Source organism: Bombyx mori, chromosome 11 (genome assembly GCF_030269925.1).
Source record: "Bombyx mori chromosome 11, ASM3026992v2".
Taxonomy (NCBI): Eukaryota; Metazoa; Arthropoda; class Insecta; order Lepidoptera; family Bombycidae; genus Bombyx; species Bombyx mori.
In genome coordinates, this window is record NC_085117.1 from 10348247 (window position 1) to 10366697 (window position 18451).

Below are 18451 nucleotides of genomic sequence, written 5' to 3' on the forward strand. Positions count from 1 at the left end.
AATAGTGTATGATCTATGATTAGCTCATCTTACGTATTTACCACAAATGACATCATAAGGAATGAAGCTACGTTCAGCCGAGTTTTGAAAAGCTTACGCAACACTTTTATGCAATAAGAGCTTTCTGCTTGCCTACTGAGTGTAAGTATAATTATAGGTTTGTTTCGACGGTTTTGTTAATTGTGCACATATGCAAATAAAAAACGATTTCATACAAAGCAATGTAATATTATGGATTGCAGATGTTTTATTTAAAATAAAAAAAAACTAATTTCGAACGTCAGACGTGAGTTCGTTGATGTGGGCTTTCAGTTTTAAGTTTTCCACAAATAGTTTGTTACATATGGTTATCTGTGGAAATGAATTAAAAAGAATACGTGATCAAGAACTGTCAACACAAGATTTAAGCAAGTTACTTTTTTTGCTGGAAAAAGTGGATAGACGATCTATCGATTCACTTTAAGTCAAACAGTTAATCAAATACCACTGTCCACGTTAAGGTCCAAGGTTAGGGTTGCCAAATGCCGTAGATTCAACGCTATTGTTTCGTTCAAGCACCGGTCACCGTCCTCGTCCAGCTCGTCGATAACGACGAAGAGTTCGACGAGCGAACTAAGCTATGGACACAGCCCACTGAGTTTCTCGCCGGATCTTCTCAGTGGTTCGCGATTCTGATCCGGAGAATCTGCGAAGCACTGCTCTTACTAGGTCTAGTGTTAGCAAATTCTCTCAGGTTGAGCCCGTGAGCTCACCTACACGTCTGGGCGTAGCTGGAATAGCTCATTAGGCTACCAGTGAATAGGTAGGAAAAAAGTATTGTTTCTAATAAAGACTTTGGGATGTACATACTTATGGCCATTCATAGTCTTCTAATTTACGACAAAAGATGCAGAAGGTGACTTACTTCAGTTAAGAGCGTGGCAGATATTGCGTCCTTTTCTTTGCTCAAGTAACAAGCTAATTGTTGGTCAAAGTGAATTCGTGCCTGTTCTGCTGCTTTGAGAACACATTTAATCGTATTTTTCAGTTTTTCAATCTTCACGTTTAACGAAGATAGCTGCAGTTAAATATTCCATCAGCCTTAGTAGATATTATTAAGTTAATGCGGAAATCACACAGACAGAGCCCATTGATTTTCTCGCCGGTTTTTCTAAGTTAGTCGCGATTCCGATCAGGTGGTAGATTCAGCGAAGCACTGCTCTTGCTAGGGCTAGTGTTAGCAAATTCACTTTTTTTTTTAATTGCCCTTGTAGTCAGACGAGCATACGGCCCACCTGATGGTGAGTGGTTTCCGTCGCCCATGGACTTCAGCAATGCCAGGGGTAGAGCCAAGCCGCTGCCTACAAAATTGAACTCTCATATTGAACCCCGTGATTTCACCTACCAGTCCGGCGTAGTTGGAATAGCCAATCAGCTTACCACCGATTAAGTAAGCATGAAGCGGTCACCTACTTGATACATGAGGTATTGTACGGCCAACGGCTGCCTGACTGTCAAATTGGAACGTATAGTTGGTTCATGGTAGAAATAGGCGGGATAGTGGTATCTAGTGGGCTCAGAACGCGTATTGGGGTGTTTTTACAGATGTTTTGGTTCTCTGTTGAATGCCTTGAGCCGCAGTAGCCTACTTACTTTCAATGATAATACCAGTAGAGTTTATTTTTTTGTAAATCTGTATTAGTTAAAAAATAGCCTTTTCGTTATTGCTATGTGGATAGATGACGAAAACTGTAAATTCTAATCCATACAATGATAATAACATACCTTTAAATGCTGATAAATGAAACTGACCTGGACATTTTTCTTATATTTTAGTGCTAAATACTTATCACAAACAGTTATAAGTGTTTTATGGACTTCGTTTATTTCATTATGACAAGTATTCAGTCGTTTTTGCAGATCATTGAGGGCGTTATCTCTTGTGTTGACCGCATCGCACCGTTCATTGAAGGCTTGTAATAAGGATTCGTAACGCTTTGTAAGTTCATCGTATCTAAAGAAGTTATTTTGATCGAATTAGATCGCTCCACAAAGCATTTTTAATGTTAAGTTTCTACGTCTATGTCGGTGGATTATGTGAATCGAATTCATCTGACAAATGGTGTTTACTTGATTTTCACAAAGAAATGCCAAATAAAGGCAAAATGTGTAAATGTTTTCCTAGAAATATTTCATTTCATGTAGAGCAGAATTCTTCTGAACAAGAAAATTCTAAAGGTCTTATGGTTAGGTATGTTTTTTTTTGCTTAGATGGGTGGACGATCTCATAGCCCACCTGGTGTTAAGTGGTTACTATAGACGTCTACGACGTAAATGTGCCCCCCACCCTGAGCTATAAGTTCTAAGGTCTCAAGTATAGTTACAACGGCTGCCCCACCCTTCAAACCCAAACGCATTACTGCTTCACGGTAGAAATAGGCAGGGTGGTAGTATCCACACGCGCGGACTTACAAGAGGCCCTAGCACCAGTAATTACGCAAATTATAATTGTGCGGGTTTTATTTTTGTTACACGATGTTATTCCTTCACTGTGGAAGTCAATTGTAACATTACAGTAATGTATTATGTATTTAATTGTATATTTATTCAATATATTTAACGCATTATATTATGGTTTACCTGGATTATATACGAATTTTTTGCCTTCGAGACTTCGACCTCAAGGTATTACCTGGTGGTAATACCTCCAAACTCAAGGATGACTCCTAATGTGGCTAATGATTGTTTCAGTCAAAAAACGATTAAACTCATTACTGGTATTGTAAGCAAACGATGCTCATCGTCGACCAAGATCTGGCGACGTCATTTCTATTAATTTCCGTCTTAGATTTCAACTTATGTGTATCTTCGGTGAAATCGCTTTCCCACAGCTCGTTGAGACTGTGCGAATGTGTGTGACCCGATTTACATCGTGACAGCATCGTTTCGTATTTGCTTGTTTTGTAGATGGTTTTCTCGAGTTTAGCGAGAACGCTCCGAGCGTTTTGAAGGCTGTTCATATAATCGCCGTCTGCCTGTTTCAAATAAACTAACAATGTAATGTAATATATACTTTTTACTGATGGCAGGACCTCTTGTGAGTCCGCACGGTTAGGTACCACCGCCCTGCCTATTTCTGCCGTGAAGCAGTAATGCGTTTCGGTTTGAAGGGCGGGGTAGCCGTTGTAACTATACTGAGACCTTAGAAATCATATCTCAAGGTGGGTGGCGGCATTTACGTTGTATATGTCTATGGGCTCCAGTAACTACTTAACACCTGGTGGGCTGAGTTCGTCGATCCATTTAAGCAATAAAAAAAACATAGTATAACAAATAAAAAATGTGAATAGGTACGTTGCAAATTATTACCTTAAAGTTATTAGAATGTGTATGTTTGAAATCATCATCATCACTCTGATCGGCTTTGCTATTTGATTTTGAGTTTTTCATTTATTTAATATCATTTAATATTAAATCAGATACGGCACGAAACCCTTGACTCATACGATTTGATGTACATAGATTATACACTTAATGTCACCTATGATAAATTACGTAAATACATACAAATACTCTTTGAATTTCTTACTTCTTATTCGAAATAAATATTACATTCTCTGTGTGCGTTCTTTAGTGATTGATACCAATAAGAGATCATATTATTTACCGGTGATATTATTGTAAAGATTTTTATTAAAATTGATTCTATTATATGTATTGGAATTATTTTTTCTTTTTGGTCAATAACAACGTGTGGTGTATTTTTAAATAAAATAATAAAACCAAAAACGTGCATTGAGATGGTTTATTAAACTACAACAAAAAGCGTTAACTTTTATAACTAAATCAGTCTAAAAATATTCTCCTGCAGTATCACTACGTACCGAAATATTCATCTAAATTATTTTTAACTACCTACTTTAATGGTGCGTTAAACCTAAATGTGTAAGATGATGATTTTTTTCCACGATTTCCTAATTTGTACACTTAATGCAACTCTTCTTAAAAGCAATTTAATAAAATTTAGAATCTGCATGCTGCACGCCAATGTACATATTTCTATAACGATTCGAATTGATCTGGAAGACATTGTTTAGCTTCAAGCTACATGAATATTATGTACAACAAAACAGTCGCCGCACACGAAATAACAAAGATACGTACTATATATTATTTTCGTACGTACTATTATTTTTCTAGAAATATACGAGTTAGTTACTCGTTCTAGAAAAATAATAGTTAAAGAAAACAGCAATATTTGCATTGATGTTCAATTATTCATTTTGACTATCCCGCACCCTTCAAACGGTTATCTAGCTTTATGGTTACGATAAAATGTTCAGACTAGATTAATTGACAGTCGATGATTGTATACATAAAATAAAAATTGTGTATTTTGATTTTCGTAACCGTATCAAAATTACATTTATAATTCATTATAGCATTGCACTGCTGAGCGGAAAACATCATTAAATCATAAGGTAAATGGCCTTTTTTATTTTTAAATAATTTTCTTATTGTATTTATAAATTGCTGTAAAATACCTTTTTGATTAGAAAACCTTAATTTAAAAACTTTTCTGTATTCTTGTCAATGAGCGACATCTGTAGTGATATTATTTTAAAGAATGTTATTATTTATTACAACACGTAGGTACCTATGTCAATTCATCAACTTTGACATTAATTAAATTATTAATTTTAAACTTCAATAACGATTGCATAAAATATAATGTATTTTCAATTCTTCTAATTATCAAACAAGAAGTGGACGAAATATTATTAAAATCTGAATAAATTTGAATAAAATAAACAATAAATTTCAACATTAACCCAATCATTAGTCATATTCATTAAAACCATTATAGTTTACTTAACAAAATCATTAAAAAGCACGTTTTACATCGAAGGATTCAGAGATATTAGTCTCTCGGTGAGGATGGTGCGATGCTAGTTGTCTCTTTCTCGCACGGTATGTTTAGATTTCTTAAGGTGGCTTCATACATAAGCTGTGTCGTCATATTTTATAGTGCGTTCTTTTTCGAATATAAAATAAAAGCCTTTATTTTATATTCGAAAAATTTTGAAACCGACAGAATTTCTTGGGCTTTATAAAAAAAAAAAAAAGTTGAGAAATCTATAAACTTACTTGTTCACTGAAAGTTACAAAATAAAATCTGTGAAGACAGCTATGGCAATTTGCACGAAAAAAAAAAAAGTTTCTAAACAAAGAGGATCAATCATGTTTTAACAATTGCCGTGTTAGAGCGATTCATACGACTGCATGGTAAATAGCTTCCTATTTAATACTCCATAAGCTACATGTATCGACACACTACATATTCAACAAAAACAAACAAAAATTATAAGACTACCCTCGTTTTTTTTTTAACAACAACGTTTACTGACATGGATATACTATCACAAACAGGACTGGAAAGTCGTGTTCGCATTGAAACGAATTAACTGCTTACGTCGTCAAACATAACTCACGTGGAACTAAGCCATAAATTTCGTACTTCGGATATTAACGATAACGTTGCAAGTTTCTAATGCGTTAAACGCAATGGCCGTATTTAATTGAATATGCAATTTCGAAAAGGGCACATCTCTGAAAATGTAAAATTTTCAGGAAATGAAAAAATCAGATTATTTTCTAAAGCAGTGTAAAATTTAAAATATTTACTTTTGAGACATATTTAAGTGTTAACTAGCAATTGAAAATTACTGGAATTATTATAAAATGGGTGTAGGTAAGCCTCAAAACTACATGTATATGAAAAAACGTATTTGACAAAATATGCGACATGTGCCCCTTTCGAAATTGCATATTCAATTGTGATTCGATTACAGTATTTAAAAAATATTTCATTATCTAAATTACAACTAGTTTCAGCGATAATATCTACTCTCAACTAAAGCGATAATATCTACTCTCAACTAATCTAATTTTGCATACTTCTCTTTCTTCGCGAAGTCCTGTTTGTAATGTTACGTCCATGCTCCATTAAATTATTTTCTCTACATTCAAACGTCACACTTCATTTAAATATCTATATTTGATTTCCTTTGCGAAGACTGTATACATTCAGGCACTTGATTCATTAAAATTTGTATTATATAAGTAAATTGCAGTTTCAGAAACTCCTCATCCAGCGTGTCTTAGAATCATGGTTCTTGTTTGACTAGTGTATAGTACATTCACGAATTTGGCTCACACAATTTTAGCAATAATAAAAGTAATACTAACGAAACGAAGGGGCTCCAACAACTTCTTTGGTACTCACAAATTGTTATATAAACATTTAAAAAGTTTACAGAACAGACACGACAACGGAAAACGGTATATTCAATGAAAATAATCAAGCTTAAGAATAGTGATTTGTATAAAGAATGATAATATGTCTTGAGCTTTTGATAGAAAATACCCTTACAATATGTATTTAGCTAATAAATCTACAGTCACTTGTAGATTACTTAATTTTAAATAACAATTTTTATTTATAAAATTTCACATTATTCATAACAAAGAATTTTTTGATTATATTACAATGTAGATTATAATATGCCTAAATATATCTTACATAAGACTTCTCTACGTTTAGTTATCTGATTCGCAGCCGATTAGTTACCAGACCTTGACATTGATTTTATCCAGTAAAATGCATCTTACCAACTACTATATCGACTACAACGGTAACTTAATTTATTCAATAATGATTTTAATGTCTTATTTGCGTAACAAAGAATATTAGTAAATTATTGTATTTTAATTACAGTTAAGGCGATTTGTGTTCTACATCAAAACTTATCTCCGAGGCGATTACATAATTTAGAATTCATCCTTAAAATGTTGCCTTGAAGCAAGCTTACATATTTATAAATATATATTACAATAAATACACTAGTAGCATTGTAATGAATAATTCTAGTGTAAATAAGGTAGCGAGATATGAATTTTGTTGTGCGAGTTTTATCCTTTTGGAATCCATAATTTATTATATGGGACGAGGTTATTTTCATTCTTTGATCGTGCAAATGCAGATGACATACCTAACTACATTATGTTACAGTTTTTACACTAATCTCAATAAAATTATTTACATGTTATACAGAAAATTAAGTAAACTACAAATGATTGAGAGTTGATCCACCGATCACGTCCTTGATCATGAAGCGAATGTATCTGTCTCAAAGGGAGTTTGTTATGTTCTGGAAAAGTCGTTTGCCCCACCACGTTTCTAAGTCGAAGGGTTTGAAGTCCCTTAGTGTGGGGCTTGGGGCTTCGTCTTGGTAGTATAGATTGGTGGGTGGATCCGGGGATGAGCTGCCAGAATCTGAAAATACAATATGACATTTAAAAGCGATGTTCATATTGCAAATACATTATAATGATAGTTCCTAAGAGTTATCAATCCTCACAATCTTTCTTTTTGTTTCGGGTGACCACACATAGTACCAGTTTGGAAATAGTATAGGCCTTTTAATGATAAGGTGGATTTACTTGCTTTTTCATAAAAAATCAGTGTCACATTCTGAATGTTGTATGAACATGCAAGTAATTATGTCAACATGTGTGTTCAAGATAAGTCATATCCCAGTTAATGTTTGCTCTTATTTGAGACATAATATGTACCTTTGATATTGTATTAAAACGGCAACAAGTTATATGAACAAAAATTCTAGATGTTTGTATTATGTGTAAGTTAAGATGGCGGCCTATCTGATATAAAGTGGTTACCGAAGCCCATAGACATCACAAGTTCTCTAAACTTGAGACATAATTCCATAGTCCTTAAGCATAATGATTTGTTCCTGGCTTAATTTGTATTACACGATTTTATTCCTTCATCGTGGAAGTTGTTCGTGAACACGCGTTAGCACGTATTATAAAATTTGATATTGTGGGATTTGAGTGCCGACCCAGTCCATCAATTGATGATAAAATAAAATTCATTTCAGTAAGCAGTTATTAATTCAAGCCTTTCCCGCGAATGCGTACTTTGGGGCGTTACTTTAATTTATGATTAACCCTAAAAGAGCTTATTACATGTTCTGAACACAAGTGTGTAGCGAATATCAACATTCCACAGTTTGTAGGCAGCGACTTGGGTCTTTGGTATGCTCGATGGCTACAGAAGCAATAAAAATAATAATTAAAACTTAACTCTGTTACCGCGGTCTCTGAGTAGGCAATAAAAAAAAAACTTAACACTCTGTTACTTCATAGTTTATTTATTTTCTTTTTGATTGCTTAGACCGTTCGACAAGTTCAAGGCTCACAGGGTTTAAAGAGGTTACCAGAGCCCATAGATATCACCCCCTTGAGATATTAGTTTTATGTCCCACTTCTATAATACAGTTGTGGGGCAACTTTCAAGCTACCCACCTACCTATGCAGCTTAGAAGACGTTTGATCATCATTAAAAAATATTCTGTGATGGAGAAGTTTCAGGGCAATGCATTCATTCTGTTATGCTTATAGGTTTTGTTAATCACACAACAGAAGATGGGACAAGAGCGCGTTTTTTCCCTACCAAGTCTATAAAAAAGTAGTATTTAAATCCAATGCAGTATATATACAAATAACATATATACATATTGCAACAGAATTATTATGTTATAATGAACTTTATGATTATGAATGTTAGTATTTAAAATTTTCTTTGTATAGGCCACTAAGTTATTCACTGTCTTATCAATGCTATATGATCCATCATAATTATTCTTAACATGACAGATTACTTTCCTGCATTTTATCTGATAGTATGTTTTATTTGCAATGTTTTTTGTGTTATGCAGTACCAGAACTTGTTGCCTTGTGGACTTAAAATCAGTTTTTAGATATTGTATTCTGGATTCTTTTCTGATTAGGTTAAGGTCTAAAATAAAATTCTACTTAGTTTTGTGTTACAAAAAAATTACTTGCCAGTCGTACTAGTTGGTGTTGAGGGTTCACTGTCTGCATATGTTGATTGTGTCCAAGCTGAAAATTTAAACCAATAATTTATTTGCTTCAATGACTATGAATCATTTTCAATGAGGTTTAATAGGGTTGCTAACCTTTTTATGTATGCCATGAGTTGCTACAATTAACTTGGAAATGTAATACAAGAAGCTATTGATTGACATATTTGAATTGTAAAGATCTCTGACGATACTGTTTTTTTGCACTATGTATAATTAAGCGAATGATTGACTTTCTTAATGGTTACTGGAACCCTTGGGCATCACAAGAGTTTTCAATTGATTGAATAATAGATTACATTCCTTCAAACTATTATAGTTCATCAGTCTTCACAGCAGAAATATACAGAATGGGTACATACCCATGTGGATTAATCATACACCTTACAAATGTTAACTAAGTAAATTTATAAATTGTACAATATTATTGTGTTACTGAGAGTTGTTCGTTAACATTATGTTAGCCATGTATTTCTTTAAAAGAAATGGTTTCGGACTATTAAGTTTAAATTTGAATTCATTGTTAATTTGATAGTAATAATTAAACTCTCATGTTTTGTTGTTTTTTGACATATTTTATTAATTTTGGATATACAGACTAGATGACTTGTTATGCGAACACATGAGGAATAATGTACCTGGCACCAGGAAATTTTGACATAATGTCATTGTTTCAATTGTATTAAAAATGAAAAAATGTCTATTTTCAATTACTAATTATAAAGTTATTTAGTGTTCTGATTCAAACTGCACTTCACTAATTGGGCCCTAATAATGACACAAACAATATTCTAACCTAAATTTACTTACTTTCACTTATGAATCTAATTATTTCTTCGTGCTGTGGAGTAATCACATGATGTTGTATTCGTTGATGCACTGTCTTTTTACCATTGGAATGAAATATAGGTCTAGGCATGCTGAAAATATTTAATAGCAAAGGTTAAGTAACTTAAATCAACAAACAAAACACGTGAATATATGCTCTGCGTTTTTACTGAAGCGAAACGTATTATAATTTAACAGAAAATCTGTAAAAAAGAACTGAAAAGTTTCCTCAGACGTAAAGGTTATGTAAAAACAATGATGAAATATTTAATAACATTTTGTAACAATATGGTAAAGGAAAATTATTTACTTAATTATTTCTCCGGTATCAGAATCTGAAGACTTCCTGTTATGATCTTTTCGACTGTCTAACCTTTCTAGATTCTGGGAGAGGCCTGCAAATTGAAATAGATGTTCGAAAGTTCATCTCACATGATCACTATCAAGGTAAACATACTCAATTTAATAAAATTCATTAACATCAATTGTTTACCCCTTCTAGTTTTTGCAACAATCTTGCTGGGTCCTTTGGAAACGGTGTACATTTTAAAATAGCGCTTAAAATTTGAAAAAAAATCATAAATCCACTCTGAACTAGAATCTTAACTTGACTGATTTCTTGAGTTGCCAGCGTCGCATTGTAATGAGACAGTGATGCCATATTTTAAATAGGTACGTAACTTCAGAAAAGGCAAAACATATGAAATAATTACATTTTACGTCTGTGCTAAAATATTACAACGTTATACAGGCAATACAAAAAAACAAAGCTATTTTAAAAAGGACCTAATTAATATTAAAATGTGGAGTAGGTTGCAAGTGTTAGTAGATGCATGCATGATAATGCGTGCGCAAAATTATACGAATCTTAAATTTTTTTTTTTTTTTTTTTTTATTGCCCTTGTAGGCAGACGAGCATACGGCCCACCTGATGGTGAGTGGTTACCGTCGCCCATGGACTTCAGCAATGCCAGGGGCAGAGCCAAGCCGCTGCCTACCGTTAATAATGTTATCTGTTAGCTAATTGGGCATAGTTACTGCTAAAGTATTTCTAGTGGTAGTATTATTTTACTGGACAGTGGCTTGTGATATCATATTGTTATAATAGCTGTATTTTATGTTGATAACTTTTTTATTGTCTTCGAAGGCAGACGAGCATGCGACCGGATGGTGAGTTGTCATCATCGCTGATGGACGTAAGCAATACCCGGGGCATAGCCAAGCCGCTGTCCATTGTGTTTTGTTACAAAAAATTATATTTATTTGAATTTTCCGTTTAAATATCACTATTATATTGGGTAAACGCATAAGAATTATGCGTTAATTTAATAGGTATCATACTAAGATGTACGAGCTAAAGTTGCAAAAATATTTGCCACCATAATATTGAAAGCTTTTGTGGCTATCTACGTTACAAATACTAAGTATTATTTAACGAGCTCTTTCCAACCACTTTTTTTATTTTGGTGAGTGTCCGACATTTCAGCGTTGTGACCACTGCTATGTTCACGGGTAGACTGAACATTGCAAGTACGACGATAGAAGTGGGTAAATCTGTTGTAAGTATATTCTCTTTCTGGAGTCTTTCTATTAAGTTTTAGGCACCTATTTTCATTAGACTCGATGACTTACCCAGACATTGTATAATACTTATGAACGTTAAATTCTTGTTACAATAAATTAATTGATTGTGTATTTACTACAAGCTTATTTTAGTAACCAGTCGTCTTAATTCTAGTGGCCTTCTAACTAACTACCGTTATACTCAAAATAATATTAAATAAGTAACAGATAATAGAATAGAATTTTTTTTAGCAGAATCCATTCTCTACCCTCTACTCTCTCTATAATACCCATATTTAAAAGACGGCTTCTTAGACATTACTCATACATTACTGCATTAAGAAATTTCGTTACTAAGCACACTAAAAACATAGTAAAATATGAAAATTTGGAGTCATATTTTTAGTGTTACAATGCTTTCGGAAACTTTTTCACAGCACCCTGTATTATTTTGTTGGAGCAAGGAACGATACTAGAAGTCATCGTGGCCTAAAAGATAAGATGTTCGGTGTGCGCGGTGTTTTGAGCGATGCGATTGTGTCGTTGTTGAAATCCCACGAGCTTAACACGCGCTTACGAACGATTACCAAGATGAGAGAATAAATAAAATAATGTATAAAAATTAATGTGCCAAATTGATAAATCGTCGAGTCTCTGAATGGGGTGAAATATTTCAGTTCAACCGGACAAAGACTTGTGCTTGATAAAGCACAGGTTCGGCCTAGTTTGTATTACTGTTCCCATCTCTGGGCCTGGGCTACCATATACCAGCTACTTCTAGATTTGGCACATATAATTCGGTTTTGGAATTTTCTTCCCCCCTGCCGTATTTCCTAAGCTCTATGACATATGCTTCTCAGTACTCAGCTGTAGCTAGCGGCATTGCTGTGCCCCTGGCATTGCTGACGACCTTGACCGATGCTAATCATTAATATATATTTTTTTAATTAGCTATAGTGGAGCGTATGTAAGCGTGAGATTTATGTATATCATCAAACTGCCAGACATGTGTGCCAGTTTGAATGGTAGTGCAGACTGTATAAAATTGAGGCCCTGACCTCAAGGAAGTGTCGGCATACATTTCGTGATATTTGTAAGTTCTTTAAGCAAATTAAAAAAAGAATCTACTATTTTGAATTAAATTTCTTTATTTTAATTTTCTTGTCAATTAATTAATTTAATGTGTAATTTTTCATTTGCTTATCTTTGTTTGTTCGACAATCGTATTCGAACATTTATTTTGACCTTGGTAACGTCATTTTATAGCATAACTATGTAGGTAAATAATTAAATACAATCAGACACACATCGTGCACTAGTCGAAGGCTATTTGCAACTTGACTTAACTTTTTGTAGAATAATTCGGATTTTTAGCTGAGAATGCAGTTTTCACTTCGTGTAAATGAACTTTAAATATAAGATATTACTTAAATATCTTTTGACCTAATTGAAAAGATGATATTTGTTGAATTTCGAAGTAATAACAATTTTCATACCTTTTTCCCACGTTGCGCGACCGTTTGATGTTGTTTTCATTTTAAACATCCATACAACAAAATATTACCTATCACAAATAACTTGACATCGTTTGCTTCATTTTCCAGAGGATTTTACACGCGTTATGTTATGAAATACATTATAACAATACATTATGTTATAGATACAAGGTATTTATTCATGGCACATGCAAAATTCTTTAGGGGTTTACATCACAGTGTTTAAAATAAAGCAAAATAAACGAAACTGGCATCTACGTTGCTAAGACACTTCACTGAATAATCAAAGATGGACACAATATTTTAATTAATTGGCCATAAGCAATGCGGTAGACACACTAACACACAGCAATTTTAATGCATTCGGAATGTAACACATTTACGACGTGACTTTCGCCGTTGCCGGAAACTTTCACTGGCTCGGTCTTTATTCGAATTAGTATTTTTTTGTACTAATGTGCCACTGTTTTAATATAGAACACGTAGGAAGTTGCGCTCTACGAATGTGATTGAAGAATTGTGTTTTTTCGCGCTTTTGTATTTGTCGATCGTAGTATTGGTAGAATATTTTGTGTGCACATCTATTTAAATAAATAAATAAAACATTCGAGAGATAGGAGAGTGTATTTGAAGCTTTTACGGAAGATGGAGATCATGACGGACGAGAAGCGATCGGGAAGACAATGTTTATTTGTATTCGAAATCGTAAACGCTTAATGTGCCTAAGAAATGTTTGAGGTCAAAAAACTTACTTAAGGTTTGTACCTACAAGCAAGCCTTACTTAAATGCTTTCAATGTAGACAATGAACGCGTTCAGCGAGCCCCGTCAGGTGAACTAAAGGCAAGAAAAATTATGAACTGAAACTTCCAGATTGCCATTGGGTAAGTATAATAGGTAGGTACTTCTGTTTAGTTTCCTGTATGAATACGGAAGCCGCTTCTCTTGTAATTCCAAATTCGACGACCCTAGTACTTTCAAGAATTAACCAGAAACGTTATGATATAGAATTAAGCAGATTTTTTATATTGCATTGTATATAGTAATTATTAGGTATTTGAAAGTTTCCAAAAATACCTGTCAGAGCCTTTTTATTTAAAACCTGTCACACCTGGTTGCTCTTCAGTCAAACTTTCAAAGTATACGTTCTCAGAATAGTATATAGGTGTTGATATTGATTCTTTATTACTTACAAGCTGATCCGGCAGACTTCGTAGTGCCTCAATCGATAAATAAAAGACCTAAGCTTTTGTATAAAATAAACTTAAAACAAACAAAAGGAATCCGTGCGACGGGGGATACATTAAAGGAAAAACAACATTGTTATTTTTATTTAATTCCGAGCATTTTCTTATTTATCTACCTTTTGAACCTTCTCTGGACTTCCACAAATAATTCAAGACCAAAATTAGCCAAATCAGTCCAGCCGTTCTCGAGTTTTAGCGAGACTAACGAACAGCAATTCATTTTTATATACATAGATTAGATAGTACCTACTCTAAAAAAAACTGAGACCACATGAGCACATGTCTCAAAGTAGGTGGCGGCATTTGCGTTGTAGATGTCTATGGGCTTCGGTAACCACTTAACAACAGGTGGGCGGTGAGCATGTCCATCCATGTAAGCAATAAAAAAAATTAAAAAAATTAAACAAGAACCTTGGAGTGTCTGAATTTATAATGAGACGCTACTTGATTAGATGTAGTTGCGTTCGCTACAGATACGTTTTAATTTTACTATCAATAAACAAAAAACTAAATGTCTGCATAGTCAAAATATTCTGAGACAGTGGAACATTGACATTGATAGATGAATTAAAGCTCTAAGCAGTATTAAGCAGCTACGAGAACGAATAATTAAATCAAATTCAATTAATTTGAATGATGCCATAAAAATAATTATCGTCCAAAGCGTTTAACAGGAAAGGTAAATTAGTGATTTTAGGTCATTTCAAAAATCACTTTGTTTTTTAAATGATTTTCATGCCAAACTATTGTTAACCATTACTGAATTGTTAGTAATTATTTCATTAAGATAAGTGGAATCAACACAGAAGATCTATTTAGATAGTAATTTATATGTGTAAAGAAATGTAATGGGTAATGATAATCTATCGCCTGATTTAAAAATCTGAATCATTTTCGTTTCTTATGATTGGTCTTTGATTACTTACTACGTTTCTTTCGAATTTTTACGGGCGACATAAAATAATAACGAAAAAATTTAACGTGTGTGGAATCCTTCAATGTGAATAGCTGAGCAAGCTAAATACTGTCTTATCATTTAGATATCTATGTTGAATGACAAAATTAACAAACCGCCACAAATAGAAAAACTCAGGTTTCTGTCAAAGACAATGAACAGTTTTACAAGTTTAAACAGGTCACGCTCTTTTTGCTGTGGTGCCTATTTGAATCGAATGGAGTTTACTATTTCATGGGAATTTTTGGAGCGAATACAATTTTTTTTTCTACAATAAAAGTAGTAGAAATATACAAAAAAAAAAAAAAGATTTTTTTAAAGCCCATTTTATTCTTTTATTACAAACAGACTTTTAAATTTCATTTACTTGGTAGATAAATAATAAAAAATTGTCATTCGCGCGCAAATATACTGTTAATTTACTAAGAATTGGTAATTGTATGGTAACGAATTGCATAAATATGAGTGATTTTTTGTCTATTTATATAATATATAATTTATGAAAGTACCATACCAATAGAATATAGATTATGTGCTATACGTCAATGTTAACGTTTAAATGATTGTTCTAGAAATACACGAACAATGGTGTTTAACGCCATAAATGCGGCTGTGCAGTTAACGGTACTGAGATTATGGGGTCAGATACGACATAAATGCCATAATGAAATAGTAACACAAACTTTATCGATTTATTGTAATAATGTCTATTATTTGCGAACAAACTGGTAAAAATTTTAAATGAGGGTAGTAGATAAACTAGAGCTGATGAGTTAAAATGACGTATGTCAATATATTGTACATTACCTACCTACTTTATCGACCATAAACACAAAAAAAGCTGCACCAAAAAAATAAGTTTTTTTTGTAGTCCTGTGTTATAGTTTATGTGCTATACGTCAATGTTAATGTTTAAATGATTGTTCTAGAAATACACGAACAATGGTGTTTCACACCATAAATGCGGCTGTGCGGTTAACGGTACTGAGATTATGGGGTCAGATACGACGTGGCGACTTAACGGGAAAATTATAGGTTTTAACTGTGTTTAATTGTATTTAAGTTATTTTATATCGTTAGATTTTAGCATAGATTATTAGTGATTAGTATAATTATAATAATTTTACTAGTGTTCACCCAGTGATCGATATTCAACCATAATAACTGATTGATTTCGATCTATTTTATTTATTATTATACATGTTACTATTGTTTTGTTATTAAAATTTATAAGAAAAAGCTGACTATTTCGAAACAAATAAATTGATTACAGAGGAGCACGAAAATAGCCATTACGAACTTGAAAAAATAGTTTCCAAATAGAGGAGAAAATAGTACTGGGTTGTTTTGTTTATGTACTTAATTATTAACATTATCTATATTAGAATATATATTACCATCAAAATTCCAAAATAAAATATTCATGACAGAACATAATTACCAGGATAACGAAAGACTTCTTCAAATCTTTGTATCAAGGAGTCCAGTTTAAAAATATCGATTTTAGCACAGAGCACCGAGAAGTATCTTATTGATGTAAATCCGAATTACGGGCATATTTGGATGAAAATTGGATAAGTGACTAGATTTACACAAATGAAGATTACAGAAAAAGTGTGAAAGTAGCCCCGGTAATCAACAAATTAAAGAGCGGACGGTTAACGTGGTATGGACATGTGATGCGTAGAGAGAAGATGCATGTGACTAGGAGATATATGGAAATGGTAGAGCAAGTAGAGGGGGAAGAGGTCGACCGAAGAAGACATGGATAGAGTGTGCTAATGACGATATGAGAGAGAGAGGAGTGTGTGTTGAGATAACGGCTGATAGAAGAGAATGGAAGAGAAAAATTTGCTGTGCCGACCCCACCTAGTGGGATAAGGTGGGGGAAAAGACTAGATTTACACATAGGTACATCACAAGGAAATAATGGGCAATCCAAACCAGAAAATTTTAAAATTAAATTAGCTTTATTTCGAATATGAGTGTTTGAATTAATTCATTAATAAATAAATCAACAAGTGATTTTTTAAAATCCTTTCGATGTCCTCAAAATTTTGTTGTTACAGTTTTTAATGCCTCGAAGGTTAGTGAGCACACTTTGACCTATTTGATGTTGAGCGGTTGCGGATTCTCATGAACATCACTGTAGAGTACCAAGGGCTGAACCTACCAAAAATCCTAATTCAACAAATAAATTAATACTTTTTAGTATATGTATATGTATTTAAATCACACCGCTCCAAGATTTCGTAAAATAACATAATTGCTTAAATATCCCGACATCATCTTTTACCTTAATTTTCCAGAATTCTCTGCTGGTGTCAATGTGAGTTGATTTATTCGGGCTAACGTTTGTCGTATAACGTAGTTGGATATAGCATTGAAAAGAAAAAAATATATTTAAACAATTGTTACATAAATTAAGTGCACGCAATGTGTTGTCCCGTTTGTGTGTTGCTCTCATAGTTTATTAAGTGTGCCAGCTGTTCATAAATTATTTCACACATTGATCATGTTTTCTTTTGATTTCACCTTATGATTTTCGTTCATTCAAAAGTTTTCCGAGATAATCAGACTAGATTGGATTTGAGAATTTGTCTACTTGCCAGTAAAAGTATCGTTAGAATCGGTTCAACGGTGATTTTCTCGGAAATATCCATTAGTTGCCTGCGGGAGCTTGGCGGAAATAATTCACAAGAAGTCACGACCCTTAGCAGTGTTCATATTTATAAAAACTTATAAATACTTAATATATTTATTGACACGAATACGTTATAAGTACAGTACTAACTTTTTTAAACACTATTATTTAACGAGTTTTTACCACGATTTTCACATTTAACGAGTTGTAGATAGCTGCAAAAACAATTCAAATTATTTAAAAAAAAAACGATTTTGTTAAGTTGGACCGAGACTCTCCTATGTTAACAAAAAATGTTTTATTTTAGGAAATCCTTGTTCTGTGTAGGTACTGTGCTAATGACACACAAAGTTCAAAGCGTACCTATAGTCTCGACGCCTAAACAGACGCCAGTCTCTTTCAATCAACGCATTACACCAACTCACGTGCTCCGTGACTAATTAGCTTTAAAATATCAATTAAACTGATTCTCTGAACACCCTTTATTTTTGTGAGCGGGTGATAGTTTATAAATTGACGATGAATCGAATTTTATTTGAAATGTTGATGTTTTTTTTGTTGATTTTATTTGCGAGTTATGGATTTAAATTTTGTATTATAAAAAAGTGCAGACACTATAGATTTAGATTTTTTTTGTTATTTAGCTTCGGATACATTTAGAAGATATGTTTGTTCTTAAAACCTGATAGTTTTGTTGTAGGCCATTTACAATAAAGTTCAAGGCAGTAGAAAGGTAAAACCTACATGCACCGAGCTAAGTATCAACAGTTGGCT

The 18451-nt window shown here is 33.1% G+C and overlaps 1 protein-coding gene across 3 annotated transcripts; it reads right to left on the reverse strand.

Moving 5' to 3' along the window:
* Positions 1 to 207: 207 nt before the first annotated feature.
* On the reverse strand, positions 208 to 13228 carry LOC101737601 (MAPK regulated corepressor interacting protein 2). 3 transcript variants are annotated; one of them, XM_062671126.1, is made up of 8 exons: positions 12833 to 13228; positions 10267 to 10453; positions 10084 to 10168; positions 9756 to 9865; positions 8908 to 8964; positions 3349 to 7315; positions 1792 to 1993; positions 208 to 1057 (listed from the first exon to the last, which is right to left on the reverse strand). In XM_062671126.1, the coding sequence occupies exons 2-6, from the start codon at positions 10316 to 10318 to the stop codon at positions 7170 to 7172; spliced, it is 450 nt and encodes a 149-aa protein (XP_062527110.1). In that variant the 5' UTR covers positions 10319 to 10453; positions 12833 to 13228; the 3' UTR covers positions 208 to 1057; positions 1792 to 1993; positions 3349 to 7169. The 3 variants fall into 3 exon arrangements, with proteins under 3 accessions (XP_062527110.1, XP_012550384.2, XP_062527109.1); XM_012694930.4 differs by lacking the exons at positions 8908 to 8964; positions 9756 to 9865; positions 10084 to 10168; positions 10267 to 10453; positions 12833 to 13228 and adding an exon at positions 2755 to 3014 and having other exon boundaries at positions 208 to 351; positions 905 to 1057; positions 3349 to 3543; XM_062671125.1 differs by lacking the exons at positions 8908 to 8964; positions 9756 to 9865; positions 10084 to 10168; positions 10267 to 10453; positions 12833 to 13228 and having other exon boundaries at positions 208 to 351; positions 905 to 1057; positions 3349 to 3543.
* Between the last annotated feature and the right edge of the window lie 5223 nt (positions 13229 to 18451).

Bases quoted from the DNA above. Each gene is read 5' to 3' on its own strand.
- LOC101737601 (XM_012694930.4), bottom strand. From the start codon at position 3,429: ATGAAAAACTCAAAATCAAATAGCAAAGCCGATCAGAGTGATGATGAT. The intron at 3,015-3,348 runs GTAATAATTTGC...TATTTGAAACAG, and splicing joins CACATTCTAATAACTTTAAG to GCAGACGGCGATTATATGAA. The intron at 352-904 runs GTAAGTCACCTT...TCATTTCCACAG, and splicing joins CTGCCACGCTCTTAACTGAA to ATAACCATATGTAACAAACT.